The sequence below is a fragment of the Somniosus microcephalus genome, chromosome 12 (assembly GCF_052327205.1).
Source record: "Somniosus microcephalus isolate GS21.2 chromosome 12, FLI_Smic_1.0, whole genome shotgun sequence".
Taxonomy (NCBI): Eukaryota; Metazoa; Chordata; class Chondrichthyes; order Squaliformes; family Somniosidae; genus Somniosus; species Somniosus microcephalus.
In genome coordinates this window covers 1,855,554-1,880,118 of record NC_140998.1, presented here as the reverse complement: position 1 = coordinate 1,880,118, position 24,565 = coordinate 1,855,554, and the positions used below count along the sequence as shown (strand labels likewise).

The 24,565-nt window shown below is 58.9% G+C and overlaps 1 protein-coding gene across 5 annotated transcripts; it reads right to left on the bottom strand.

Annotated features, from left to right (window-relative positions):
- Positions 1 to 447: 447 nt before the first annotated feature.
- On the bottom strand, positions 448 to 23,509 carry erg28 (ergosterol biosynthesis 28 homolog). 5 transcript variants are annotated; one of them, XM_086002518.1, is made up of 6 exons: positions 23,406 to 23,509; positions 15,561 to 15,738; positions 11,760 to 11,893; positions 2,000 to 2,090; positions 1,110 to 1,228; positions 448 to 961 (listed from the first exon to the last, which is right to left on the bottom strand). In XM_086002518.1, the coding sequence occupies exons 3-6, from the start codon at positions 11,890 to 11,892 to the stop codon at positions 873 to 875; spliced, it is 432 nt and encodes a 143-aa protein (XP_085858644.1). In that variant the 5' UTR covers position 11,893; positions 15,561 to 15,738; positions 23,406 to 23,509; the 3' UTR covers positions 448 to 872. The 5 variants fall into 5 exon arrangements, with proteins under 5 accessions (XP_085858644.1, XP_085858646.1, XP_085858645.1 ...); XM_086002520.1 differs by lacking the exon at positions 23,406 to 23,509 and adding an exon at positions 23,370 to 23,393; XM_086002519.1 differs by lacking the exon at positions 23,406 to 23,509 and adding an exon at positions 23,226 to 23,325.
- Between the last annotated feature and the right edge of the window lie 1,056 nt (positions 23,510 to 24,565).

Genomic DNA, 24,565 nt, shown 5'->3' with positions numbered 1-24,565 from the left:
GAGGGGAGGGTCAGGATTGGGCTCGGGTAATGCCCTGCGCTTGAATATGCTGCCTCTGCTCCTGCTCTGGGTTCACGGATGAAGAATGTCGACACAAGTGAGACAATGGAAGGTACTGGAGCCCATGGGACTGGACCCCAGCGATAGGCAGCACCTTCAGGAGAGATGATGGGGAAAATATTCATCGTCTGACTTCTACCTGCGACACTTATCAAAGCATCACATCCCTTACAGACTTTATCGTGATGCTGTGGGTTACGGTGAATTTATCATTCACTTTCAGCATAAAAATATAAAATGTATTTTAATAACAAAAAATTCAGCTTTTATACAACTCCAAGAAATGGCAATTTCTCCTTGTACTCCAAAGAGAGCCATGGATTGTAATCGGAACTCCTCCATTCCTGGTGAACTGGAAAAATGGTAATAAATTTGGACAAGGCAATGTCTTGTGAAATCCTCTTTAATGTGGTCCCTGACTTACAATTTTTGAAATGTTTGTGTGCGATTATAACTACACCAACACGCGATCACTGCATCTGTGAATTGTTACAGACTTGAAATGTTCACATGCACGGGGCAGGTAATAGTAAATTAGAAACCATTACAAACAATTTATTTTCACAATCAGAATTTAGTGATGGAAAGAAAGACTCCCATTTCTACGGTGACTTTCATAAGCTCAGGACTTACCAAAGTGCTTTACAGCCAATTAATTACTTTTGAAGAATAGTCACTTATGTAGAGGAATGAAATTGTTGCGGGTTCAGTGGGCAGAGTGCCTGGGCAGGTGGACAGCAGGGACGGGATCGCCCTTCCGCTTGGTCTGGCCTGTACTGTCATTCCGATTGCTCAAGCCCTCCGAGCAGGCTTTAGATCCTCTTCTTCGATCGAATGGAATTCCCCTCCTGGGAGTCCTCCATATACTGAAGTCCAATCAGCATTCCCAGGGTGGAGAAACCTACAGGTCACAGGGAACAAAGGTCAGTGGAAGGAAGTGTAACAAATACAGGACCACAGGTATACACCAACACCCTGAACTTCTCAGCACAAAAGGAAGGGTTACCAACAACAAGATTACGCCAGTCTCAAACACGAGTTCTACTTACTGGCCACTAACAGGGGTGCCATGATGCCTATCGTGATAGGAGCTGTGTGATAAACAAACGACTCAGACAGGAAGTGACAGAGAGCCAGAATAAAGGTCCAGAGTGTGATGTGATACAATCTGTGGGAAGAGAAAGAAACAGTTAGCACCCCAAATGGGTCACGGGTTAGATACAGAGTAAAGCTCCCTCTACACTGTCCCATCAAACACTCCCAGGGCAGGTACAGCACGGGTTAGATACAGAGTAAAGCTCCCTCTACACTGTCCCATCAAACACTCCCAGGGCAGGTACAGCACGAGATAGATATAGAGTAAAGCTCCCTCTACACTGTCCCATCAAACACTCCCAGGGCAGGTACAGCACAGGTTAGATACAGAGTAAAGCTCCCTCTACACTGTCCCATCAAACACTCCCAGGGCAGGTACAGCACGGGTTAGATACAGAGTAAAGCTCCCTCTACACTGTCCCATCAAACACTCCCAGGGCAGGTACAGCACGGGTTAGATACAGAGTTAAGCTACCTCTACACTGTTCCATCAAACACTCTCAGGGCAGGTACAGCACGGGTTAGATACAGAGTAAAGCTCCCTCTACACTGTCCCATCAAACACTCCCAGGGCAGGTACAGCACGGGTTCGATACAGAGTAAAGCTCCCTCTACACTGTCCCATCAAACACTCCCAGGGCAGGTACAGCACGGGTTAGATACAGAGTAAAGCTCCCTCTACACTGTCCCATCAAACACTCCCAGAGCAGGTACAGCACGGCTTAGATACAGAGTAAAGCTCCCTCTACACTGTCCCATCAAACACTCCCAGAGCAGGTACAGCACGGGTTAAATACAGAGTAAAGCTCCCTCTACACTCGTCCAGAGTCCCACGGATACCTACGTTCTGTTGTGAATATCCACCGCACATGTGCACCGAATGATGGAGGACAGCAGAGTCCAGATCCCAAATGTCCTCGCCTGGAGACCGTTCACTACACAGAAACAAAAGCAAAATAAAACCAACAGCAGCTCAACCGTAAAATATTCTAAAACCAGCAGGACAGATGGGAGAAGAGATTGGATAGTCTCTACTGGAAACCCCCCAGCTCACACTCAGTACGACAACAATGCTCACACTCACTGTGAGACACCCCAGCTCACACTCACTGCGGGACCCCCAGCTCACTCAGATGTCCAGCTCACGCTCACTGCGGGACCCCCAGCTCACACTCACTGCGGGACCCCCCCCCCAGCTCACACTTACTGCGGGACCCCCAGCTCACACTGTGGGACCCCCCAGCTCACACTCACTGCAGGACCCCCAGCTCACACTCACTGCAGGACCTCCAGCTCACGCTCACTTCTGGACCCCACAGCTCACGCTCGCTGCGGGAACCCCAGCTCACACTCGCTACAAACCCCAACCCCGGCTCACACTCGCTGCGGGACCCCCAGCTCACACTCGCTGCAGGACCCCCAGCTCACACTCGCTGCGGGACCTCCAGCTCACACTCACTACGAAACACCCCCCCCACAGCTCACACTCACCGCGGGACCTCCAGCTCACACTCACTGCGGGACACCCCAGCTCACACTCACTGCGGGACACCCCAGCTCACACTCACTGCGGGACCCCCAGCTCACACTCACTGTGGGACCCCCCAGCTCACACTCACTGCGGGACCACGCAGCTCACACTCACGGCAGGACACCACAGCTCACACTCACTGCGGGACCCCCAGCTCACACTCACTGCGGGACCCCCCAGCTCACACTGCGGGACCCCCAGCTCACGCTCACTGCGGGACCCCCAGCTCACGCTCACTGCGGGACCCCCAGCTCACACTCACTGCGGGACCACGCAGCTCACACTCACGGCAGGACACCACAGCTCACACTCACTGCGGGACCCCCAGCTCACACTCACTGCGGGACCCCCCAGCTCACACTGCGGGACCCCCAGCTCACGCTCACTGCGGGACCCCCAGCTCACGCTCACTGCGGGACCCCCAGCTCACGCTCACTGCGGGACCCCCCAGCTCACCTCACTGCGGGACCCCCCAGCTCACACTCACTGCGCGACCCCCCCCCAGCTCACACTCACTGCAGAACCCCCCAGCTCACACTCACTGCGGGACCTCCAGCTCACGCTCACTTCTGGACCCCACAGCTCACGCTCGCTGCGGGAACCCCAGCTCACACTCGCTACAAACCCCAACCCCAGCTCACACTCGCTGCGGGACCCCCAGCTCACACTTGCTGCAGGACCCCCAGCTCACACTCGCTGCGGGACCTCCAGCTCACACTCGCTGCGGGACCCAAGCTCACACTCACTACGAAACACCCCCCCCACAGCTCACACTCACTGCGGGACCTCCAGCTCACACTCACTGCGGGACACCCCAGCTCACACTCACTGCGGGACCCCCAGCTCACACTCACTGCGGGACCCCCCAGCTCACACTCACTGCGGGACCCCCCAGCTCACACTCACGACGGGACCCCCAGCTCACACTCACTGCGGGACCCCCAGCTCACGCTCACTGCGGGACCCCAAGCTCACGCTCACTGCGGGACCCCCCAGCTCACGCTCACTGCGGGACCCCCCAGCTAACACTCACTGCGCGACCCCCCAGCTCACACTCACTGCGGACCCCCCCAGCTCACACTCACTGCGGGACCCCCAGCTCACACTCACTGCGGGACCCCCAGCTCACACTCACTGCGGGACCCCCCAGTTCACACTCACTGCGGGACCCCCCAGCTCACACTCACGGCGGGACCCCCAGCTCACACTCACGGCGGGACCATGCAGCTCACACTCACGGCAGGACACCACAGCTCACACTCACTGCGGGACCCCCAGCTCACACTCACTGCGGGACCCCCCAGCTCACACTCACTGCGGTACCCCCAGCTCACGCTCACTGCGGGACCCCCAGCTCACGCTCACTGCGGGACCCCCAGCTCACGTTCACTGCGGGACCCCCAGCTCACGCTCACTGCGGGACCCCCCAGCTCACCTCACTGCGGGACCCCCCAGCTCACACTCACTGCGCGACCCCCCCCAGCTCACACTCACTGCGGAACCCCCCAGCTCACACTCACTGCGGGACTCCCAGCTCACACTCACTGCGGGACCCCCAGCTCACACTCACTGCGGGACCCCCCCAGTTCACACTCACTGCGGGACCCCCAGCTCACACTCACTGCGGGACTCCCAGCTCACACTCGCAGCGGGACCCCCAGCTCACACTCACTGTGGGCCACCCCCCAGCTCACACTCACTGTGGGGCCCCCCCAGCTCACACTCACTGCGGGACCCCCAGCTCACACTCACTGTGGGCACCCCCCCCCCCCAGCTCACACTCACTGCGGGACCCCCAGCTCACACTCACTGCGGGACCTCCAGCTCACACTCGCTGCGGGACCCAAGCTCACACTCACTACGAAACACCCCCCCCCCCACAGCTCACACTCACCTCGGGACCTCCAGCTCACACTCACTGCGGGACACCCCAGCTCACACTCACTGCGGGACCCCCAGCTCACACTCACTGCGGGACACCCCAGCTCACACTCACTGCGGGACCCCCCAGCTCACACTCACGACGGGACCCCCAGCTCACACTCACTGCAGGACCACACAGCTCACACTCACGGCAGGACCCCCAGCTCACACTCACTGCGGGACCCCCAGCTCACACTCACTGCGGGACCCCCAGCTCACGCTCACTGCGGGACCCCCCAGCTCACGCTCACTGCGGGACCCCCCAGCTAATGCTCACTGCGCGACCCCCCAGCTCACACACACTGCGGACCCCCCCAGCTCACACTCACTGCGGGACCCCCAGCTCACACTCACTGCGGGACCCCCAGCTCACACTCACTGCGGGACCCCCAGCTCACACTCACTGCGGGACCCCCAGCTCACACTCACTGCGGGACCCCCAGCTCACACTCACTGCGGGACCCCCCAGTTCACACTCACTGCGGGACCCCCCAGCTTACACTCACGGCGGGACCCCCAGCTCACACTCACTGCGGGACCACGCAGCTCACACTCACGGCAGGACACCACAGCTCACACTCACTGCGGGACCCCCAGCTCACACTCACTGCGGGACCCCCCAGCTCACACTGCGGGACCCCCAGCTCACGCTCACTGCGGGACCCCCAGCTCACGCTCACTGCGGGACCCCCAGCTCACGCTCACTGCGGGACCCCCCAGCTCACCTCACTGCGGGACCCCCCAGCTCACACTCACTGCGGGACCCCCAGCTCACACTCACTGCGGGGCCCCCCAGTTCACACTCACTGCGGGACCCCCAGCTCACACTCACTGCGGGACTCCCAGCTCACACTCGCAGCGGGACCCCCAGCTCACACTCACTGTGGGGCCCCCCCAGCTCACACTCACTGTGGGGCCCCCCCAGCTCACACTCACTGCGGGACCCCCAGCTCACACTCACTGTGGGCCCCCCCCAGCTCACACTCACTGCGGGACCCCCAGCTCACACTCACTGCGGGACCTCCTGCTCACACTCATGGCAGGACCCACAGTTCACGCTCACTGCGGGACCCCTCAGCTCACACTCACTGCGGGACCCAAGCTCACACTCACGGTGGGACATCCCAGCTCACTCGCACTGCGGGACCCCCCCGCTCACACTCACTGCGGGACACCCCAGCTCACTCTCACTGCGGGACCCCCAACTCACTCTCACTGCGGGACCCCCAACTCACGCTCACTGCGGGACCCCCCAGCTCACGCTCACGGCGGGACCCCCCCAGCTCACACTCACGGCGGGAAACCCCAGCTCACACTCACGGCAGGACACCCCCAGCTCACACTCACTGCGGGACACCCCAGCTCACTCTCACTGCGGGACACCCGAGCTCACTCTCACTGCGGGACACCCCAGCTCACACTCACGGCGGGACACCCCAGCTCACACTCACGGCGGGACACCCCCAGCTCACACTCACTGCGGGACCCCCCAGCTCACACTCACGGCGGGACCCCCAGCTCACACTCACGGTGGGACCCCCCAGCTCACACTCACTGCAGGATCCCCCAGCTCACACTCACTGCGGGACCCCCAGCTCACACTCACGGCGGGACTCCCCAGCTCACACTCACGGCGGGACACCCCAGCTCACACTCACGGTGGGACACCCCAGCTCACACTCACGGCGGGACACCCCAGCTCACACTCACTGCGGGACACCCCAGCTCACACTCTCTGCGGGACCCCCCAGCTCACACTCACGGCGGGACCCCCAGCTCACACTCACTGCGGGTCCACGCAGCTCACACTCACGGCAGGACACCACAGCTCACACTCACTGCGGGACCCCCAGCTGACACTCACTGCGGGACCCCCCAGCTCACACTCACTGCGGGACCCCCAGCTCACGCTCACTGCGGGACCCCCCAGCTCACGCTCACTGCGGGACCCCCCAGCTCACGCTCACTGCGGGACCCCCCAGCTCACACTCACTGCGGACCCCCCAGCTCACACTCACTGCGGGGCCCCCAGCTCACACTCACTGCGGGACCCCCAGCTCACACTCACTGCGGGACCCCCCAGTTCACACTCACTGCGGGACCTCCCGCTCACACTCGCTGCGGGACCCCCAGCTCACACTCGCTGCGGGACCCCCAGCTCACACTCGCTGCGGGACCCCCAGCTCACACTCACTGCGGGACCTCCAGCTCACACTCACTGCGGGAACCCCCAGCTCACACTCACTGCGGGGCCCCCCAGCACACACTCACTGCGGGACCCAAGCTCACACTCACGGCGGGACATCCCAGCTCACTCGCACTGCGGGACCCCCCAGCTCACTCTCACTGCGGGACCCCCCCGCTCACACCCACTGTGGGACCCCCCAGCTCACTCTCACTGCGGGACCCCCCCGCTCACACTCACTGCGGGACCCCCCAGCTCACTCTCACTGAGGGACCCCCCAGCTCACTCTCACTGTGGGACCCCCCCGCTCACACTCACTGCGGGACCCCCCAGCTCACTCTCACTGCGGGACCCCCCAGCTCACGCTCACGGTGGGACCCCCCAGCTCACGCTCACGGCGGGACCCCCCAGCTCACGCTCACTGCAGGACCCAAGCTCACTGCGGGACCCCCAGCTCACGCTCACTGCGGGAGCCCCCAGCTCACCCTCACTGCGGGACCCCCCAGCTCACACTCACTGCGGGACCCCCCAGCTCACGCTCACTGCGGGACCCCCCAGCTCACGCTCACGGCGGGACCCCCCCAGCTCACGCTCACGGCGGGAAACCCCAGCTCACACTCACGGCAGGACACCCCCAGCTCAGGCTCACTGCGGGACCCCCAGCTCACACTCACAGCAGGACACCCCAGCTCACACTCACTGCTGGACCCCCCAGCTCACACTCACTGTGGGACCCCCAGCTCACACTCACTGCGGGACACCCCAGCTCACACTCACGGCGGGACACCCCAGCTCACACTCACGGCAGGACACCCCCAGCTCACACTCACTGCGGGACCCCCCAGCTCACACTCACGGTGGGACCCCCAGCTCACACTCACTGCGGGACCACGCAGCTCACACTCACGGCGGGACACCCCAGCTCACACTCACTGCGGGACCCCCAGCTCACACTCACTGCGGGACCCCCCAGCTCACACTCACTGCGGGACCCCCAGCTCACACTCACTGCGGGACCCCCAGCTCACACTCACTGCGGGACCCCCCAGCTCACACTCACGGCGGGACACCCCAGCTCACACTCACGGCAGGACACCCCCAGCTCACACTCGCTGCAGGACCCCCCAGCTCACACTCACGGTGGGACCCCCAGCTCACACTCACTGCGGGACCACGCAGCTCACACTCACGGCGGGACACCCCAGCTCACACTCACTGCGGGACCCCCCAGCTCACACTCACTGCGGGACCCCCAGCTCACGCTCACTGCGGGACCCCTCAGCTCACACTCACTGCGGGACCCAAGTTCACACTCACGGCAGGACATCCCAGCTCACTCGCACTGCGGGACCCCCCAGCTCACTCTCACTGCGGGACCCCCCCGCTCACACTCACTGTGGGACCCCCCAGCTCACTCTCACTGCGGGACCCCCCCGCTCACACTCACTGCGGGACCCCCCAGCTCACTCTCACTGAGGGACCCCCCAGCTCACTCTCACTGTGGGACCCCCCCGCTCACACTCACTGCGGGACCCCCCAGCTCACTCTCACTGCGGGACCCCCCAGCTCACGCTCACGGCGGGACCCCCCAGCTCATGCTCACGGCGGGACCCCCCAGCTCACGCTCACTGCAGGACCCAAGCTCACTGCGGGACCCCCAGCTCACGCTCACTGCGGGAGCCCCCAGCTCACCCTCACTGCGGGACCCCCCAGCTCACACTCACTGCGGGACCCCCCAGCTCACGCTCACGGCGGGACCCCCCCAGCTCACACTCACGGCGGTAAACCCCAGCTCACACTCACGGCAGGACACCCCCAGCTCACGCTCACTGCGGGACCCCCAGCTCACACTCACAGCGGGACACCCCAGCTCACTCTCACTGCGGGACCCCCCAGCTCACACTCACTGCAGGATCCCCCAGCTCACATTCACTGCGGGACCCCCAGCTCACACTCACGGCGGGACTCCCCAGCTCACACTCACGGCGGGACACCCCAGCTCACACTCACGGTGGGACACCCCAGCTCACACTCACGGCGGGACACCCCAGCTCACACTCACTGCGGGACACCCCAGCTCACACTCACTGCGGGACCCCCAGCTCACACTCACTGCCGGACCCCCCAGCTCACACTCACTGCGGGACCCCCAGCTCACACTCACTGCGGGACCCCCAGCTCACACTCACTGCGGGACCCCCCAGTTCACACTCACTGCGGGACCCCCCAGCTCACACTCACGGCAGGACCCCCAGCTCACACTCACTGCGGGTCCACGCAGCTCACACTCACGGCAGGACACCACAGCTCACACTCACTGCGGGACCCCCAGCTGACACTCACTGCGGGACCCCCCAGCTCACACTCACTGCGGGTCCCCCAGCTCACGCTCACTGCGGGACCCCCCAGCTCACGCTCACTGCGGGACCCCCCAGCTCACGCTCACTGCGGGACCCCCCAGCTCACGCTCACTGCGGACCCCCCAGCTCACACTCACTGCGGGGCCCCCAGCTCACACTCACTGCGGGACCCCCAGCTCACACTCACTGCGGGACCCCCCAGTTCACACTCACTGCGGGACCTCCCGCTCACACTCGCTGCGGGACCCCCAGCTCACACTCGCTGCGGGACCCCCAGCTCACACTCGCTGCGGGACCCCCAGCTCACACTCACTGCGGGACCTCCAGCTCACACTCACTGCGGGAACCCCCAGCTCACACTCACTGCGGGGCCCCCCAGCACACACTCACTGCGGGACCCAAGCTCACACTCACGGCGGGACATCCCAGCTCACTCGCACTGCGGGACCCCCCAGCTCACTCTCACTGCGGGACCCCCCCGCTCACACTCACTGTGGGACCCCCCAGCTCACTCTCACTGCGGGACCCCCCCGCTCACACTCACTGCGGGACCCCCCAGCTCACTCTCACTGAGGGACCCCCCAGCTCACTCTCACTGGGGGGCCCCCCCGCTCACAGTCACTGCGGGACCCCCCAGCTCACTCTCACTGCGGGACCCCCCAGATCACGCTCACGGCGGGACCCCCCAGCTCACGCTCACGGCGGGACCCCCCAGCTCACGCTCACTGCAGGACCCAAGCTCACTGCGGGACCCCCAGCTCACGCTCACTGCGGGAGCCCCCAGCTCACCCTCACTGCGGGACCCCCCAGCTCACACTCACTGCGGGACCCCCCCAGCTCACGCTCACTGCGGGACCCCCCAGCTCACGCTCACGGCGGGACCCCCCCAGCTCGCGCTCACGGCGGGAAACCCCAGCTCACACTCACGGCAGGACACCCCCAGCTCACGCTCACTGCGGGACCCCCAGCTCACACTCACAGCGGGACACCCCAGCTCACACTCACTGCGGGACCCCCCAGCTCACACTCACTGTGGGACCCCCAGCTCACACACACTGCGGGACACCCCAGCTCACACTCACTGCGGGACACCCCAGCTCACACTCACGGCGGGACACCCCAGCTCACACTCACGGCGGGACACCCCCAGCTCACACTCACTGCGGGACCCCCCAGCTCACACTCACAGTGGGACCCCCAGCTCACACTCACTGCGGGACCACGCAGCTCACACTCACGGCGGGACACCCCAGCTCACACTCACTGCGGGACCCCCAGCTCACACTCACTGCGGGACCCCCCAGCTCACACTCACTGCGGGACCCCCAGCTCACACTCACTGCGGGACCCCCAGCTCACACTCACTGCGGGACCCCCAGCTCACACTCACAGCGGGACACCCCAGCTCACACTCACTGCGGGACCCCCCAGCTCACACTCACGGCGGGACACCCCAGCTCACACTCACGGCAGGACTCCCCCAGCTCATACTCGCTGCAGGACCCCCCAGCTCACACTCACGGTGGGACCCCCAGCTCACACTCACTGCGGGACCACGCAGCTCACACTCACGGCGGGACACCCCAGCTCACACTCACTGTGGGACCCCCAGCTCACACTCACTGCGGGACCCCCCAGCTCACGCTCACTGCGGGACCCCCAGCTCACGCTCACTGCGGGACCCCCAGCTCACACTCACGGCGGGATCCCCGTGACACGCACACTGTGGGACCCCCCAGCTCACCCTCACTGCGGGACCACCCAGCTCACGCTCACTGCGGGACACCCCAGCTCACGCTCACTGCGGGACACCCCAGCTCACGCTCACTGCGGGACACCCCAGCTCACACTCACGGCGGGACACCCCAGCTCACACTCACGGCGGGACACCCCAGCTCACACTCACGGCGGGACACCCCAGCTCACACTCACGGCGGGACACCCCAGCTCACACTCACGGCGGGACACCCCAGCTCACACTCACGGCGGGACACCCCAGCTCACACTCACGGCGGGACACCCCAGCTCACACTCACGGCGGGACACCCCAGCTCACACTCACGGCAGGACACCCCCAGCTCTCACTCACTGCAGGACCCCCCAGCTCACACTCACTGCGGGACACCCCAGCTCACACTCACTGCGGGACACCCCAGCTCACACTCACTGCGGGACACCCCAGCTCACACTCACTGCAGGACACCCCAACTCACACTCACGGTGGGACACCCCAGCTCACACTCACGGCGGGACACCCCAGCTCACTCTCACGGCAGGACACCCCAGCTCACTCTCACGGCGGGACACCCCAGCTCACACAAACGGCGGGACACCCCAGCTCACACTCACTGCGGGACACCCCAGCTCACACTCACGGCGGGACACCCCAGCTCACACTCACGGCAGGACACCCCAGCTCACACTCACGGCGGGACACCCCAGTTCACACTCACGGCGGGACACCCCCGCTCACACTCATGGCGGGACCCCCCAGCTCACACTCACGGCGGGACCCCCCAGCTCACTGGCCTTATTCTGTCTCTGTCCCCACCCGCCGCCTCGGGTCTCAGAGCCCACCTTACCCCCCCGGCGCCCCTTTCCTTACCGAGTGCCGGCTTTCCCGTGTACAGTTTCTCCGATAAGAAGCTGTGGTCTCGGTAACTCTGAATTGTGTTGCCTGCGGCGATGACAGCGACCATCACTAACCAACTGCGGAGCACGTTGAGAAACCGACTCATCCTGGTACATGGAGGGAAGAAAGACAGTTAGTGAGAGAGAGGGAGGGAGGGAGGGAGACGGTGGGAGGGGGAGGGAGAGAGACGGTGGGAGGGAGAGAGATGGTGGGAGGGAGAGAGACGGTGGGAGGGGGCGGGAGAGAGACGGTGGGGGGGGAGGGAGACGGGGGGAGGGAGACGGGGGGAGGGGGAGAGACGGGGGGAGGGGGAGAGACGGGGGGAGGGGGAGAGACGGGGGGAGGGGGAGAGACGGGGGGAGAGAGACGGGGGGAGGGAGAGAGACGGGGGGAGGGAGAGAGACGGGGGGAGGGAGAGAGACGGGGGAGGGAGAGAGACGGGGGAGGGAGAGAGACGGGGGAGGGAGAGAGACGGGGGAGGGAGAGAGACGGGGGAGGGAGAGAGACGGGGGGAGGGAGAGAGACGGGGGGAGGGAGAGAGACGGGGGGAGGGAGAGAGACGGGGGGAGGGAGAGAGACGGGGGGAGGGAGAGAGACGGGGGGAGGGAGAGAGACGGGGGGAGGGAGAGAGACGGGGGGAGGGAGAGAGACGGGGGGAGGGAGAGAGACGGGGGGAGGGAGAGAGACGGGGGGAGGGAGAGAGACGGGGGAGGGAGAGAGACGGGGGGAGGGAGAGAGACGGGGGGAGGGAGAGAGACGGGGGGAGGGAGAGAGACGGGGGGAGGGAGAGAGACGGGGGGAGGGAGAGAGACGGGGGGAGGGAGAGAGACGGGGGGAGGGAGAGAGACGGGGGGAGGGAGAGAGACGGGGGGAGGGAGAGAGACGGGGGGAGGGAGAGAGACGGAGGGAGGGAGAGAGACGGGGGGAGGGAGAGAGACGGGGGGAGGGAGAGAGACGGGGGAGGGAGAGAGACGGGGGAGGGAGAGAGACGGGGGAGGGAGAGAGACGGGGAGGGAGGGGAGACGGGGAGGGAGGGAGACGGGGGAGGGAGAGAGACGGGGGAGGGAGAGAGACGGGGGAGGGAGAGAGAGAGAGAGATGGGGAGAAGGAGAGATAGAGACACGGGGATAGAGAAAGAGATGGGGAGAAGGAGAGATAGAGATGGAGAGAAAGAGACACGGGGAGAGAGAGTAAGAGAGAAAGACGGGGTGAAGGAGAGAGAGTGAGAGAGAAAGACGGGATGAAGGAGAATGTGAGAGAGACGGAGAGAAAGAGGGGGAGAGACGGAGCAGAGAGAGAGGTGGAGAGAAAGAGAGACAGGAGAAAGAGACAGCTTGACAGGGGGAGAGAAAAAGAGAGAGAAAGCGATGAGAAGAGAGTAAAGAGACGGGGAGAGGGAGAGAGGGAAGAGAGCGATTCAGAGACAGAGATACAGAGACAGAGAGAGACAGAGAAAGAGATACAGAGACAGAGACAGAGAGAGAGACAGAGAGAGAAAGAGATACTTGGACAGACGGGAAAAAATTCAGTTGGTTTGCGCCTCCAGTTAGCGCTTGGCGGGGGCACTAATGGAGTGCTGATGCAGTAGCGCCGGGGTGAGGTGCATCCAGCGCCGCACGCCAAATCCGCCCCCCCCCCATAGCGCCGCCGTTAACAGTTACCGCCAGGGACTTCAACACCAGGCAGATTGTGACGTCAGTGAACGTGCAACACTCACTGGGCGCCCCAAATTCACTGTCGCCCCCACCTTAGCGCTTTGCCCCGACAGCGGCAGGGAGAGGAGGCGTCAAGCAGGTGGATGCCAGCTCCAGGGGCAGTATTTAAAGGGATCATGAGTAATGAGTCGCAGCTCTCAGGTTTGTGCAGTTTCACTGCTTCCTTAATAACAACAGAAAATGCTGGAAAAACTCAGCAGGCCAGGCAACATCCGTGGAGAGAAAATAGAGTCGACGTTTCGGGTCAAACCCTTTTTCAAAACTGGAAAGGAAATGAAATAGATCGAAGGCAGGGCTGGGAGAGAACATAAGAAGTGAAGAGACATTAAGAGGTATTCAAAACGAGACGAGATGGTGATAGGACTCGTGGAGACAAAAGACGGCTCTAGATTAGGTGTGAAATGCGCTGGCAGAATGGGAGACAGCTGCCATGTGGGAGAGAGAAAAAAAAGGGGGGGTGGGGAAAGGACCAAAACAAAGGTGTGGATAAAATATAAGCAAAAATGTGATAGGGGCCGAGGTTATGATCTGGAATTGTTGAACTCGATATTGAGTCCGGAAGGCTGTAAAGTGCCTAATCGGAAGATGAGGTGCTGTTCCTCGAGTTTACGGTGAGCTTCTGTGCAACAATGCAAGAGGCCGAGGACAGTGAGGTCCGAGTGGGAATGGGGCGGTGAATTAAAGTGACAGGCGACCGGAAGCTCAGGGTCACCCTTACGGACTGAACGGAGGTGTTCTGCAAAGCGGTCGCCCAATCTGCGTTTGGTCTCCCCAATGTAGAGGAGACCACATCGTGAGCAGCGAATACAGTATACTAAATTGCAAGAAGTGCAAGTAAATCGCTGTTTCACCTGGAAGGGGTGTTTGGGGCCCTGGACAGTGGGAAGGGGGGAGGTATAAGGGCAGGTGTTGCATCTCCTGCGCTTGCACGGGAAGGTGCCGGGCGAAGGGGAAGGGGTGCTGGGCGTGATAGAGGAGTGGACTAGGGTGTCTCGGAGGGAGCGGTCCCTACGGAATGCTGAAAGGGGAGGGGAAGATGCGTTTGGTGGTGGGATCACTTTGGAGGTGGTGGAAAAGGCGGAGGATGATCCGTTGAATGTGGAGGCTGGTGGGGTGAAAGGTGAGGACAAGGGGAACCCTGTCGTGGTTCCGGGAGGGAGGGGCAGGGGTGAGGGCAGAAGTGCGGGAGATAGAACGGACACGGTCGAGGGCTGTGTCAACCACAGTAGAGGGGAATCCTCGGTTGCGGAAAAAGGAAGACATGTCGGAAGCACTGGTGTGGAAGGTGGCATCGTCAGAACAGACGCGGCGGACACGGAGAAACTGGGAGAATGGAATAGAGTCCTTACAGGAAGCAGGGTGGGAGGAAGTGTAGTCCAGGTAGCTGTGGGAGTCAGTGGGCTTGTAGTGAAAGTTGGTCAATAACCTATCCCCAGAGATGGAGACGGAGAAGTCGAGGAAGGGAAGGGAAGAGTCAGAGATGGACTATGTGAAGGTGAGGGAAGGGTGGAAATTGGAGGCAAAGTGAATGAAATTGTCAAGTTCAGGGCGAGAGCAGGAAACGGCACCGATACAGTCATCAATGTACCGGAAGAAGAGGTGAGGGAGGGGACCCGAGTAGGACTAGGTTAGATCCAAAACGTCGACTCTATTTTCTCTCCACGGATGTTGCCTGGCCTGCTGAGTTTTTCCAGCATTTTCTGTTGTTATTTCAAATTTCCAGCATCTGCAGTATTTTGCTATCGTGCTATTCACTGCTTCCTTGTCAGTTTGAGATTGAATTAATCTGTTGCATAGTCATTGCACAGTTGTTTAGTATCAGTAGTGTTGTGGCTACTAACAATTAGTTACATTTATTCTCACAACATATCAAACTGCTACGCTTCCTTACATTAATGGGGGCTGTACTGGCAGTCGGCCTCGCCCTCCAGGATCTACGGTGGAGGGAGCGCAGGCAGCGAGAAAGATGAAACATGTGGCCAGAGGGAGGAGGGGGGCCATGAGGACTCTCAACAGGAGGCCTTACCCTCCGAGGGTATTCCGACAGCAATTCTCCTACCTTCAATTAAGCAAGGAGCAGTATCTTAGAAGGCTTTGCTTCAGGAAGGAGGTGGTCACAGAACTCTGCCACCTCCTGCAACCAGACCTCGAGCCTCAGATCAGGGCGACCACGGCTCTCTCAGTGGTAGTCAAGGTCACCGTCGCCCTCAATTTCTTTGCCAGCAGATCCTTCGAGTCTGCAACAACAACAACTTATACTTATATAGCGCCTTTAACGTAGTAAAACATCCCAAGGTGCTTCACAGATGTATTATATGACAAAAAAGTTGACACCGAGCCACATAAGGAGAAATTTGGTCAGGTGACCAAAAGCTTGGTCAAAGAGGTAGGTTTTAAGGAGCATCTTAAAGGAGGAAAGAGAGGTAGCGAGGCGGAGAGCTTTAGGGAGGGAATTCCAGAGCTTAGGGCCTAGGCAACAGAAGGCACGGCCACCAATGGTTCTGTAACGTTCGTGTGTAATTGAGACACGAACTGCAGGAGTTGGTTATAACAGGTGTTTACTGAATGGAGACAAAACTGGAACTACTATACAAAGTTACTTCACAGGCTTATATACAGGGGTGGTCACTACTGGTACTGCAGTATACAGGGGCTGCAGAATATAGTTCCTTCTTCAAAGTACATACACTACAATTCCTCCCCTTTTAGCTAAACAGTACATGACATTCGATTAATAATTAAATAACATATTTACAATTACAGTTGCTAGGTACATTAGCTGAAGTTAAGCAATTATAAATTCAGTCTTTGAGGAGGCTTCCTGATTCTGTCCGGATAACGCCTCTTTGGGGTATCAGGTTCTTCTGGCAAAGTTGATTCGGGATCAACGTCGTTGTTTGGTTCGTCTGCTTCCAATATCACCGATTCTGAGGTAGATGCAATTGGTACTTCGGTTTCATCACCAGGTGTATCGGATCGTGGTGTGGATTTGACGTTTTCCAGTGACTCTAGAATCTGGTCAGCATGGCGTCTTACAATGCTCTCTCCAACGTCCACGGTATACATTAGAGGTCCTTGCCGTGTGCAGATCGTTCCTGGCTGCCATTTCTCTGTGCGGTAGTCCCGGGCCAAAACTGGTTGGCCTATCTTAAAACTCCTGGTTGGCCTTTCATTCATATTCTGAAACTGCCTGTTCTCCACATCTCTTCTGATGTTTGGCTTAACCAAATCCAAGCGGCATCTTAGTCTTCGATTGAAGAACATCATGGCTGGAGTTTGGTTGGTAACCGCATGTGTCGCATTCCGGTAGGCAAACAAGAAGTTATCCACCTTGTGTTGTAGGGGTATGTCTTCATTACACATTGCCTTGATAGCCTTCTTGAATGTTTGAACGAACCTCTCAGCCAATCCATTGGTGGCTGGATGATATGGGGCGGATGTGTAATGCTTAACACCATTGTTCTTTAAGAACCTCCGGAACTCTTCAGACACAAACTGTGGTCCATTGTCGGAGCAAATCTGTTCAGGCAGCCCATTTCTGGCGAATATGGTTCATAAGACTGTGATAGTTTTTTCTGTGGTGGTTGAGGACATTTTTATTACCTCTGGCCACTTTGAATGTGCATCCACCGCAATTAAAAACATCGAGTCCATGAATGGACCAGCAAAATCAATGTGCACCCTTTGCCATGGAGATGAGGGCCACTCCCATGGATGTAGAGGGGCTTGTGGTGGGGCGTTTTGGACCTTCTGGCATCCTGTACAGCTCTTGGTCATCTCTTCGATTTCTCTATCGATTCCCGGCCACCACACAAACACTCTGGCTAAGTTCTTCATTTTTACCCCTCCCAGATGACCCTCATGAAGCTCATTGAGCACTCTATCCTTCAATTTGGGTGGAATTACTACTCTGGATCCACACATCAAGGATCCTCGGCACACTGACAGCTGTTCTCTTCTCGGCGAGAATGCTGGCAACAGTGGTTCGCCATGTGCTGGCCATCCCTTCACCGTTAAATCATAGACCCTGGAGAGTGTCGGGTCATTTCGTGTTTCCTTTTCTATGTTTGCATTCGTCACAGGTAGACATTCGACTATGGTCGAGTGGAATATCTCCACAGGATCCACTGCAGGTGCTTCTTCCACCGTCGGCAACGGTAGGCGCGACAATCCATCAGCATTCCCATGCTGTTTAGTTCCTTTGTACTCGATGTCATATTGGTGTGCCCCTAGGAAAAGGGACCACCTCTGTAGCCGTTGTGCTGTCATTATCGGGACGCCCTTCTGAGGGTTGAAAATGGAGACAAGAGGTTGATGATAAGTTAGTAGAGTAAATTTCTGTCCGTGCAGGTAGTGATTGAACTTCTTTACCCCCCACACCAGGCTGAGGGCCTCTCTGTCAATCTGGGCGTAGTTACGCTCGGCTGAAGTTAACGAGCGTGACGCAAAAGCTATCGGCCTCTCTGAACCATCAAGGAATTTATGTGGCAGTACCGCTCCAATGCCGTAGGGAGACGCATCACACGCCAGTCTTATCGGTAGTGATGGGTTGTAGTGAGCCAATACTTCTCTTGAAGTGATCAGGTCTTTACACTTCTGAAAGGCCCGCTTACATTCATTGCTCCATTTCCATGTTACTCCAGTTTGTAGTAGGGCGTTCAGTGGGTGCAGAATTTATGGTAGTAATTCACCAATCCGATGAATGACCTCAGTTGCGACACATTTTCAAGCGCTGGAGCCTTAACTACTGCTTCAATTTTGTCAGGGGACTTATGTAACCCCTCTTCATCAATCACGTGGCCACAATACGATATCTGTTTCTTAAAAAACTCGCACTTGGAGCGATTGGCTCGTAGCCCATGTTCTCTTAGTCTAGTGAGCACCTGCTCTAGGTTGGCAAGGTGTTCACTGTCATTTTCACCTGTCACTAGGATGTCGTCCAAGTAACACTGAGTCCCCGGAATCCCTTGCAGGGCTTGTTCCATCGCTCTTTGCCATATCGCCGGAGCTGATGCTACTCCGAATACCAGTCGATTATACTGGTAAAGACCTTTGTGAGTGTTTATCGTGAGATATTTCCTAGAGGATTCTTCAACCTCCATCTGCAAATATGCTTGTGCTAGATCAATTTTTGTAAAACGCTTCCCTCCAGATAGTGAGGCGAAAATATCTTCTATCCTCGGGAGAGGATACTGTACTGTGTGAAGGACTGGGTTCACAGTCACCTTGAAGTCCCCACAGATGCGAACCTTCCTTGGCTCCTCAGACTTATTGTTTAACGTTTTCTTCATGACAGCAACGATGGGTGTCGCCCACTCGCTCCAGTCTACCTTAGATAACACGCCTGCATTCTCCAGATTCTCCAGCTCTGCCTCGACGGCTGGGCGAATCGCATATGGTACCGGTCTTGCTTTGAAAAACTTGGGAATTGCATTCTCTTCTATTTTTATCGAGGCGGTTATGCCTTTAAGAGTTCCCAGTTCTTGTTGAGATACCTCTTTAGCGTTAGCTAAGATTTTTGACAATCGTCCAGGTGTGACGTCGTCATCCTTTTTACCAGCCACAGTCAGTGCCTGAATGGAGTGCCAGTCTAAACTTATCTTTCTGATCCATTCACGTCCCAATAACGGTGGTCCACCATCTTGCAGTATGTACAGATACAATTTCTGTATTTCGTTGCCGTTGTATTCGACAGGCACCCTTATTTTCCCTCTGGGGTATACTTTCTGCCCCGTATACGTCTTCAAGACAATGGCTGTGTCTTTCAAGGGTATGTGTGAGAATAGCCGCTCGTAGTCTCGTCGATTCATGACGGTCAGGGCTGATCCTGTATCCAATTCCATTTTGACTTGGGACCCTGCTATCGTGAGGGTGACCCAAATGGTTCGGTGATCCTCTTTTGCGCTTACGTTGTGTAGTTTGAGACAGCTTAGTCTCTTGTTCCCGGATTCACTATCGCTCTTCTGGTCTTCGGAACTACTGTCCGTCATCTTTTGTACTTTCCTGTACTGTTCCTTAGTAGCCTTTTTGTTGTCGTTAGTCTTCTTCCCGGACCTGCAAACTCGTGCAATGTGTCCCATCTTTCCGCATTGCCTGCATGTTTTGTCCTTGGACCAGCAGTCCTTCTGGTCATGGGTTGTTCTGCCGCAGCGATAACATTTTTCAAATCCCCGTGTCATTTCATGGGTGCCGTATTCCTGTGGCTTTTGCTGTATTTCCGCAGCTCCCCTTGCTGTTGCCTCGTACGATACTGCCACGCTGAAAGCCTTATCTAGCGTCAGCTCTTTCTCCGAGAGTAACCTCTTCTGGGTTCCTTCACTCAGGAGTCCACAGACAAATTTGTCCCGTAGGGTATCTGCCAGTCCTGCTCCGAACTGGCAGTGCTTTGATAGCTTGCGTAGTTCCGTAAGGTAATCAGCATTGCTCTCATCTTTATGCTGATTTCTCTTGTGGAATTTAAATCTTTCTGCTATCAGCAGCGGTGTAGGATTTAGGTGTTCCTGTAGGATATCAACAATTTCGTTAAAACTCTTCACCATCGGTTTGACTGGAGTGATCAGGTTCCGCAATAGGCCGTACGTTCTTGCGCCCATTAAGTTTAGTAGTACCGATGCCTTTTTCTCATCGGCTACTTCATTTGCCTTGCAATATACTTCGACTCTTTCCACATACGTGGTCCAGTCTTCTATTGCATTATCGAAGGCAGTGATATTGCCAGTCTTCGGCATCTTGGAGATCTAAGATGGCGCCTCCCGCGCTTTGCCTTCTTCCCCGATTGAACAAAATGGCGCCTCCCGCGCTTTGCCTTCTTCCCCGCTGGATTAAGATGGCGCCTCCCGCGCTTTCTGTCTTTTCCGCTGCTGCTAGCGCTGTTGCTGGCGTTTTTAAGCCTTGATGGCGACGCCCTAAGGTCTTCGCGCACTTCCCCCCCGCGCTGCTGCCAACGCCACTCTCCGCGGTCCCCGTGGCAAACTGCAGCTCCTCGCGGCTTTCTGCGCTTCTAATTTCTTTTATTTTCAGTACTGTTCCCGTCGTCAGAGCAGACCCTATGGGACACTTTCCTCCCTCTTCTCGGGTCTGTACGCTGCCCGGCTTCGTAGCACCGGCCGCGCCCTGTGTGCTCCACCCTCTCTCTCTCTCTCCTCTTCCCGACAACGCTGCTCGGCCCCGTTGAAAAGCCACCCGATCGAGCTCTAGCCTGCCGCAGCCCAGGAAGGATCAGTGTACTACCTGCCACCAGCCCGATTAGCTGAAACACCATAGACTGGATAACCAAGCCCAGCTCTCGACAGCCTCTCCTGCAAATCTTCTAATTCGATGAATCAGAGGCGGTTGCCCATGGTCGACGCCCGTTTCTTCTGTTTGTTTTTTTATTCTTTTTGGATTTCTTCCTTCTGGCCTCGACCTCTAACAACTTCGCTGCAGGGATGGATACCCGTGAGGTGGTGCAGAACTGTAGGTAAGTTCGGATCTGTTCGTCGCCAGTGTAACGTCCGTGTGTAATTGAGACACGGACTGCAGGAGTTGGTTATAACAGGTCTTTACTGAGTGGAGACAAAACTGGAACTACTATACAAGGTTACTACACAGGCTTATATACAGGGGTGGTCACTACTGGTACTGCAGTATACAGGGGCTGCAGAATATAGTTCCTTCTTCAAAGTACATACACTACAGGTTCAGTGATTATAATCGAGCAGCGCAGATATCTCGGGGGTTGTGGGGCTGGAGGAGATTACAGAGATAGGATGAGAATTTTTTTAATGGATGTGTTGCTGGACGGGGAGCCGATGGAGGTCAGTGAGCTGGGGGCGATGGGTGAACGGGACTCGGTGCGAGTTAGGACACAGACTGCCGATGGAGGTCAGTGAGCTGGGGGCGATGGGTGAACGGGACTCGGTGCGAGTTAGGACACAGACTGCCGATGGAGGTCAGTGAGCTGGGGGCGATGGGTGAACGGGACTCGGTGCGAGTTAGGACACAGACTGCCGATGGAGGTCAGTGAGCTGGGGGCGATGGGTGAACGGGACTCAGTGCGAGTTAGGACACAGACTGCCGATGGAGGTCAGTGAGCTGGGGGCGATGGGTGAACGGGACTCGGTGCGAGTTAGGACACAGACTGCCGATGGAGGTCAGTGAGCTGGGGGCGATGGGTGAACGGGACTCGGTGCGAGTTAGGACACAGACTGCCGATGGAGGTCAGTGAGCTGGGGGCGATGGGTGAACGGGACTCGTGCGAGTTAGGACACAGACTGCCGATGGAGGTCAGTGAGCTGGGGGCGATGGGTGAACGGGACTCGATGCGAGTTAGGACACAGACTGCCGATGGAGGTCAGTGAGCTGGGGGCGATGGGTGAACGGGACTCGGTGCGAGTTAGGACACAGACTGCCGATGGAGGTCAGTGAGCTGGGGGCGATGGGTGAACGGGACTCGGTGCGAGTTAGGACACAGACTGCCGATGGAGGTCAGTGAGCTGGGGGCGATGGGTGAACGGGACTCGTGCGAGTTAGGACACAGACTGCCAATGGAGGTCAGTGAGCTGGGGGCGATGGGTGAACGGGACTCGTGCGAGTTAGGACACGGACTGCCGATGGAGGTCAGTGAGCTGGGGGCGATGGGTGAACGGGACTCGTGCGAGTTAGGACACAGACTGCTGATGGAGGTCAGTGAGCTGGGGGCGATGGGTGAACGGGACTCGATGCGAGTTAGGACACAGACTGCCGATGGAGGTCAGTGAGCTGGGGGCGATGGGTGAACGGGACTCGGTGCGAGTTAGGACACGGACTGCCGATGGAGGTCAGTGAGCTGGGGGCGATGGGTGAACGGGACTCGGTGTGAGTTAGGACACGGACTGCCGATGGAGGTCAGTGAGCTGGGGGCGATGGGTGAACGGGACTCGGTGCGAGTTAGGACACGGACTGCCGATGGAGGTCAGTGAGCTGGGGGCGATGGGTGAACGGGACTCGGTGCGAGTTAGGACACGGACTGCCGATGGAGGTCAGTGAGCTGGGGGCGATGGGTGAACGGGACTCGGTGCGAGTTAGGACACGGACTGCCGATGGAGGTCAGTGAGCTGGGGGCGATGGGTGAACGGGACTCGGTGCGAGTTAGGACACGGACTGCCGATGGAGGTCAGTGAGCTGGGGGCGATGGGTGAACGGGACTCGGTGCGAGTTAGGACACGGACTGCCGATGGAGGTCAGTGAGCTGGGGGCGATGGGTGAACGGGACTCGGTGCGAGTTAGGACACGGACTGCCGATGGAGGTCAGTGAGCTGGGGGCGATGGGTGAACGGGACTCGGTGCGAGTTAGGACACGGACTGCCGATGGAGGTCAGTAAGCTGGGGGCGATGGGTGAACGGGACTCGATGCGAGTTAGGACACAGACTGCCGATGGAGGTCAGTAAGCTGGGGGCGATGGGTGAACGGGACTCGATGCGAGTTAGGACACACTGGATGAGTGAGTGCAGTTTTGGGGTCTCTGCCCCGGAGACTCCCTGAGCCCGGGGGCGGGGCTCTGATGCCCCCCATGGTGGATTGGCCCGCCAGCACTAACCAGTGAGGCACCCGCACCGCGCGCTCCCGCTGACCCCAGCCCCTCGCCCCGCGCGCTCCCGCTGACCCCATACCGCGCGCTCCCGCTGACCCCAGCCCGCGCACCCGCTGACACCAGCCCGCGCGCTCCCGCTGACACCAGCCTCCGCCACGCGCGCTCCCGCTGACCTGTTGTGCTCTCCCGCCCCGCGCGCTCCCGCTGACCTGTTGTGCTCTCCCGCCCCGCGCGCTCCCGCTGACCTGTTGTGCTCTCCCGCCCCGCGCGCTCCCGCTGACCTGTTGTGCTCTCCCGCCCCGCGCGCTCCCGCTGACCTGTTGTGCTCTCCCGCCCCGCGCGCTCCCGCTGACCTGTTGTGCTCTCCTTTCCCGCGCGCGTTCCTCGCTGCCCCAAGACCAAGGGCCCGGAAACACCCGCCCCCGGCACCGATTGGCTGGCATTAATCCCCGGGCCTGATTGACGCTCCTCCTGCCCAATCGGAGCAGAGCTTTCTCGGTCCACCAGCTGACGCTTCGGCTTCGCGTCCTGATTGGCTGAAGGAGCCCGGCCCGGGGCGGGATTGGGAGTCCCGCCCATTGCCTGAGCCGGTTCACCCTGGGCCCAGTGTTCCCGGGCTGTGCGAGAGGCGGCCCCGTCCGGGGTACTTCACATTGTGGGCTCAACTCAGTTCAGCACAACCCGGCTCAATCCAACCCAGCTGGCAATCTCACTCTCCATTGCCCCTGTTCCCGGTGTTGACAGTTGCCCCTGTTCCCGGTGTTTATTCTACAGTTGCCCCTGTTCCCGGTGTTGACAGTTGCCCCTGTTCCCGGTGTTTATTCTACAGTTGCCCCTGTTCCCGGTGTTTATTCTACAGTTGCCCCTGTTCCCGGTGTTTACTCTACAGTTGCCCCTGTTCCCGGTGTTTATTCTACAGTTGCCCCTGTTCCCGGTGTTTATTCTACAGTTGCCCCTGTTCCTGGTGTTTACAGTTGCCCCTGTTCCCGGTGTTTATTCTACAGTTGCCCCTGTTCCCGGTGTTTACTCTACAGTTGCCCCAGTTCCTGGTGTTTATTCTACAGTTGCCCCAGTTCCCGGTGTTTATTCTACAGTTGCCCCTGTTCCCGGTGTTTATTCTACAGTTGCCCCTGTTCCCGCTGTTTATTCTACAGTTGCCCCTGTTCCCGGTGTTTATTCTACAGTTGCCCCTGTTCCCGGTGTTTATTCTACAGTTGCCCCAGTTCCTGGTGTTTACTCTACAGTTGCCCCAGTTCCCGGTGTTTATTCTACAGTTGCCCCTGTTCCCGGTGTTTATTCTAGAGTTGCCCCAGTTCCCGGTGTTTATTCTACAGTTGCCTCTGTTCCCGCTGTTTAGTCTACAGTTGCCCCTGTTCCCGGTGTTTATTCTACAGTTGCCCCAGTTCCTGGTGTTTACTCTACAGTTGCCCCAGTTCCCGGTGTTTATTCTACAGTTGCCTCTGTTCCCGGTGTTTATTCTACAGTTGCCCCAGTTCCCGGTGTTTATTCTACA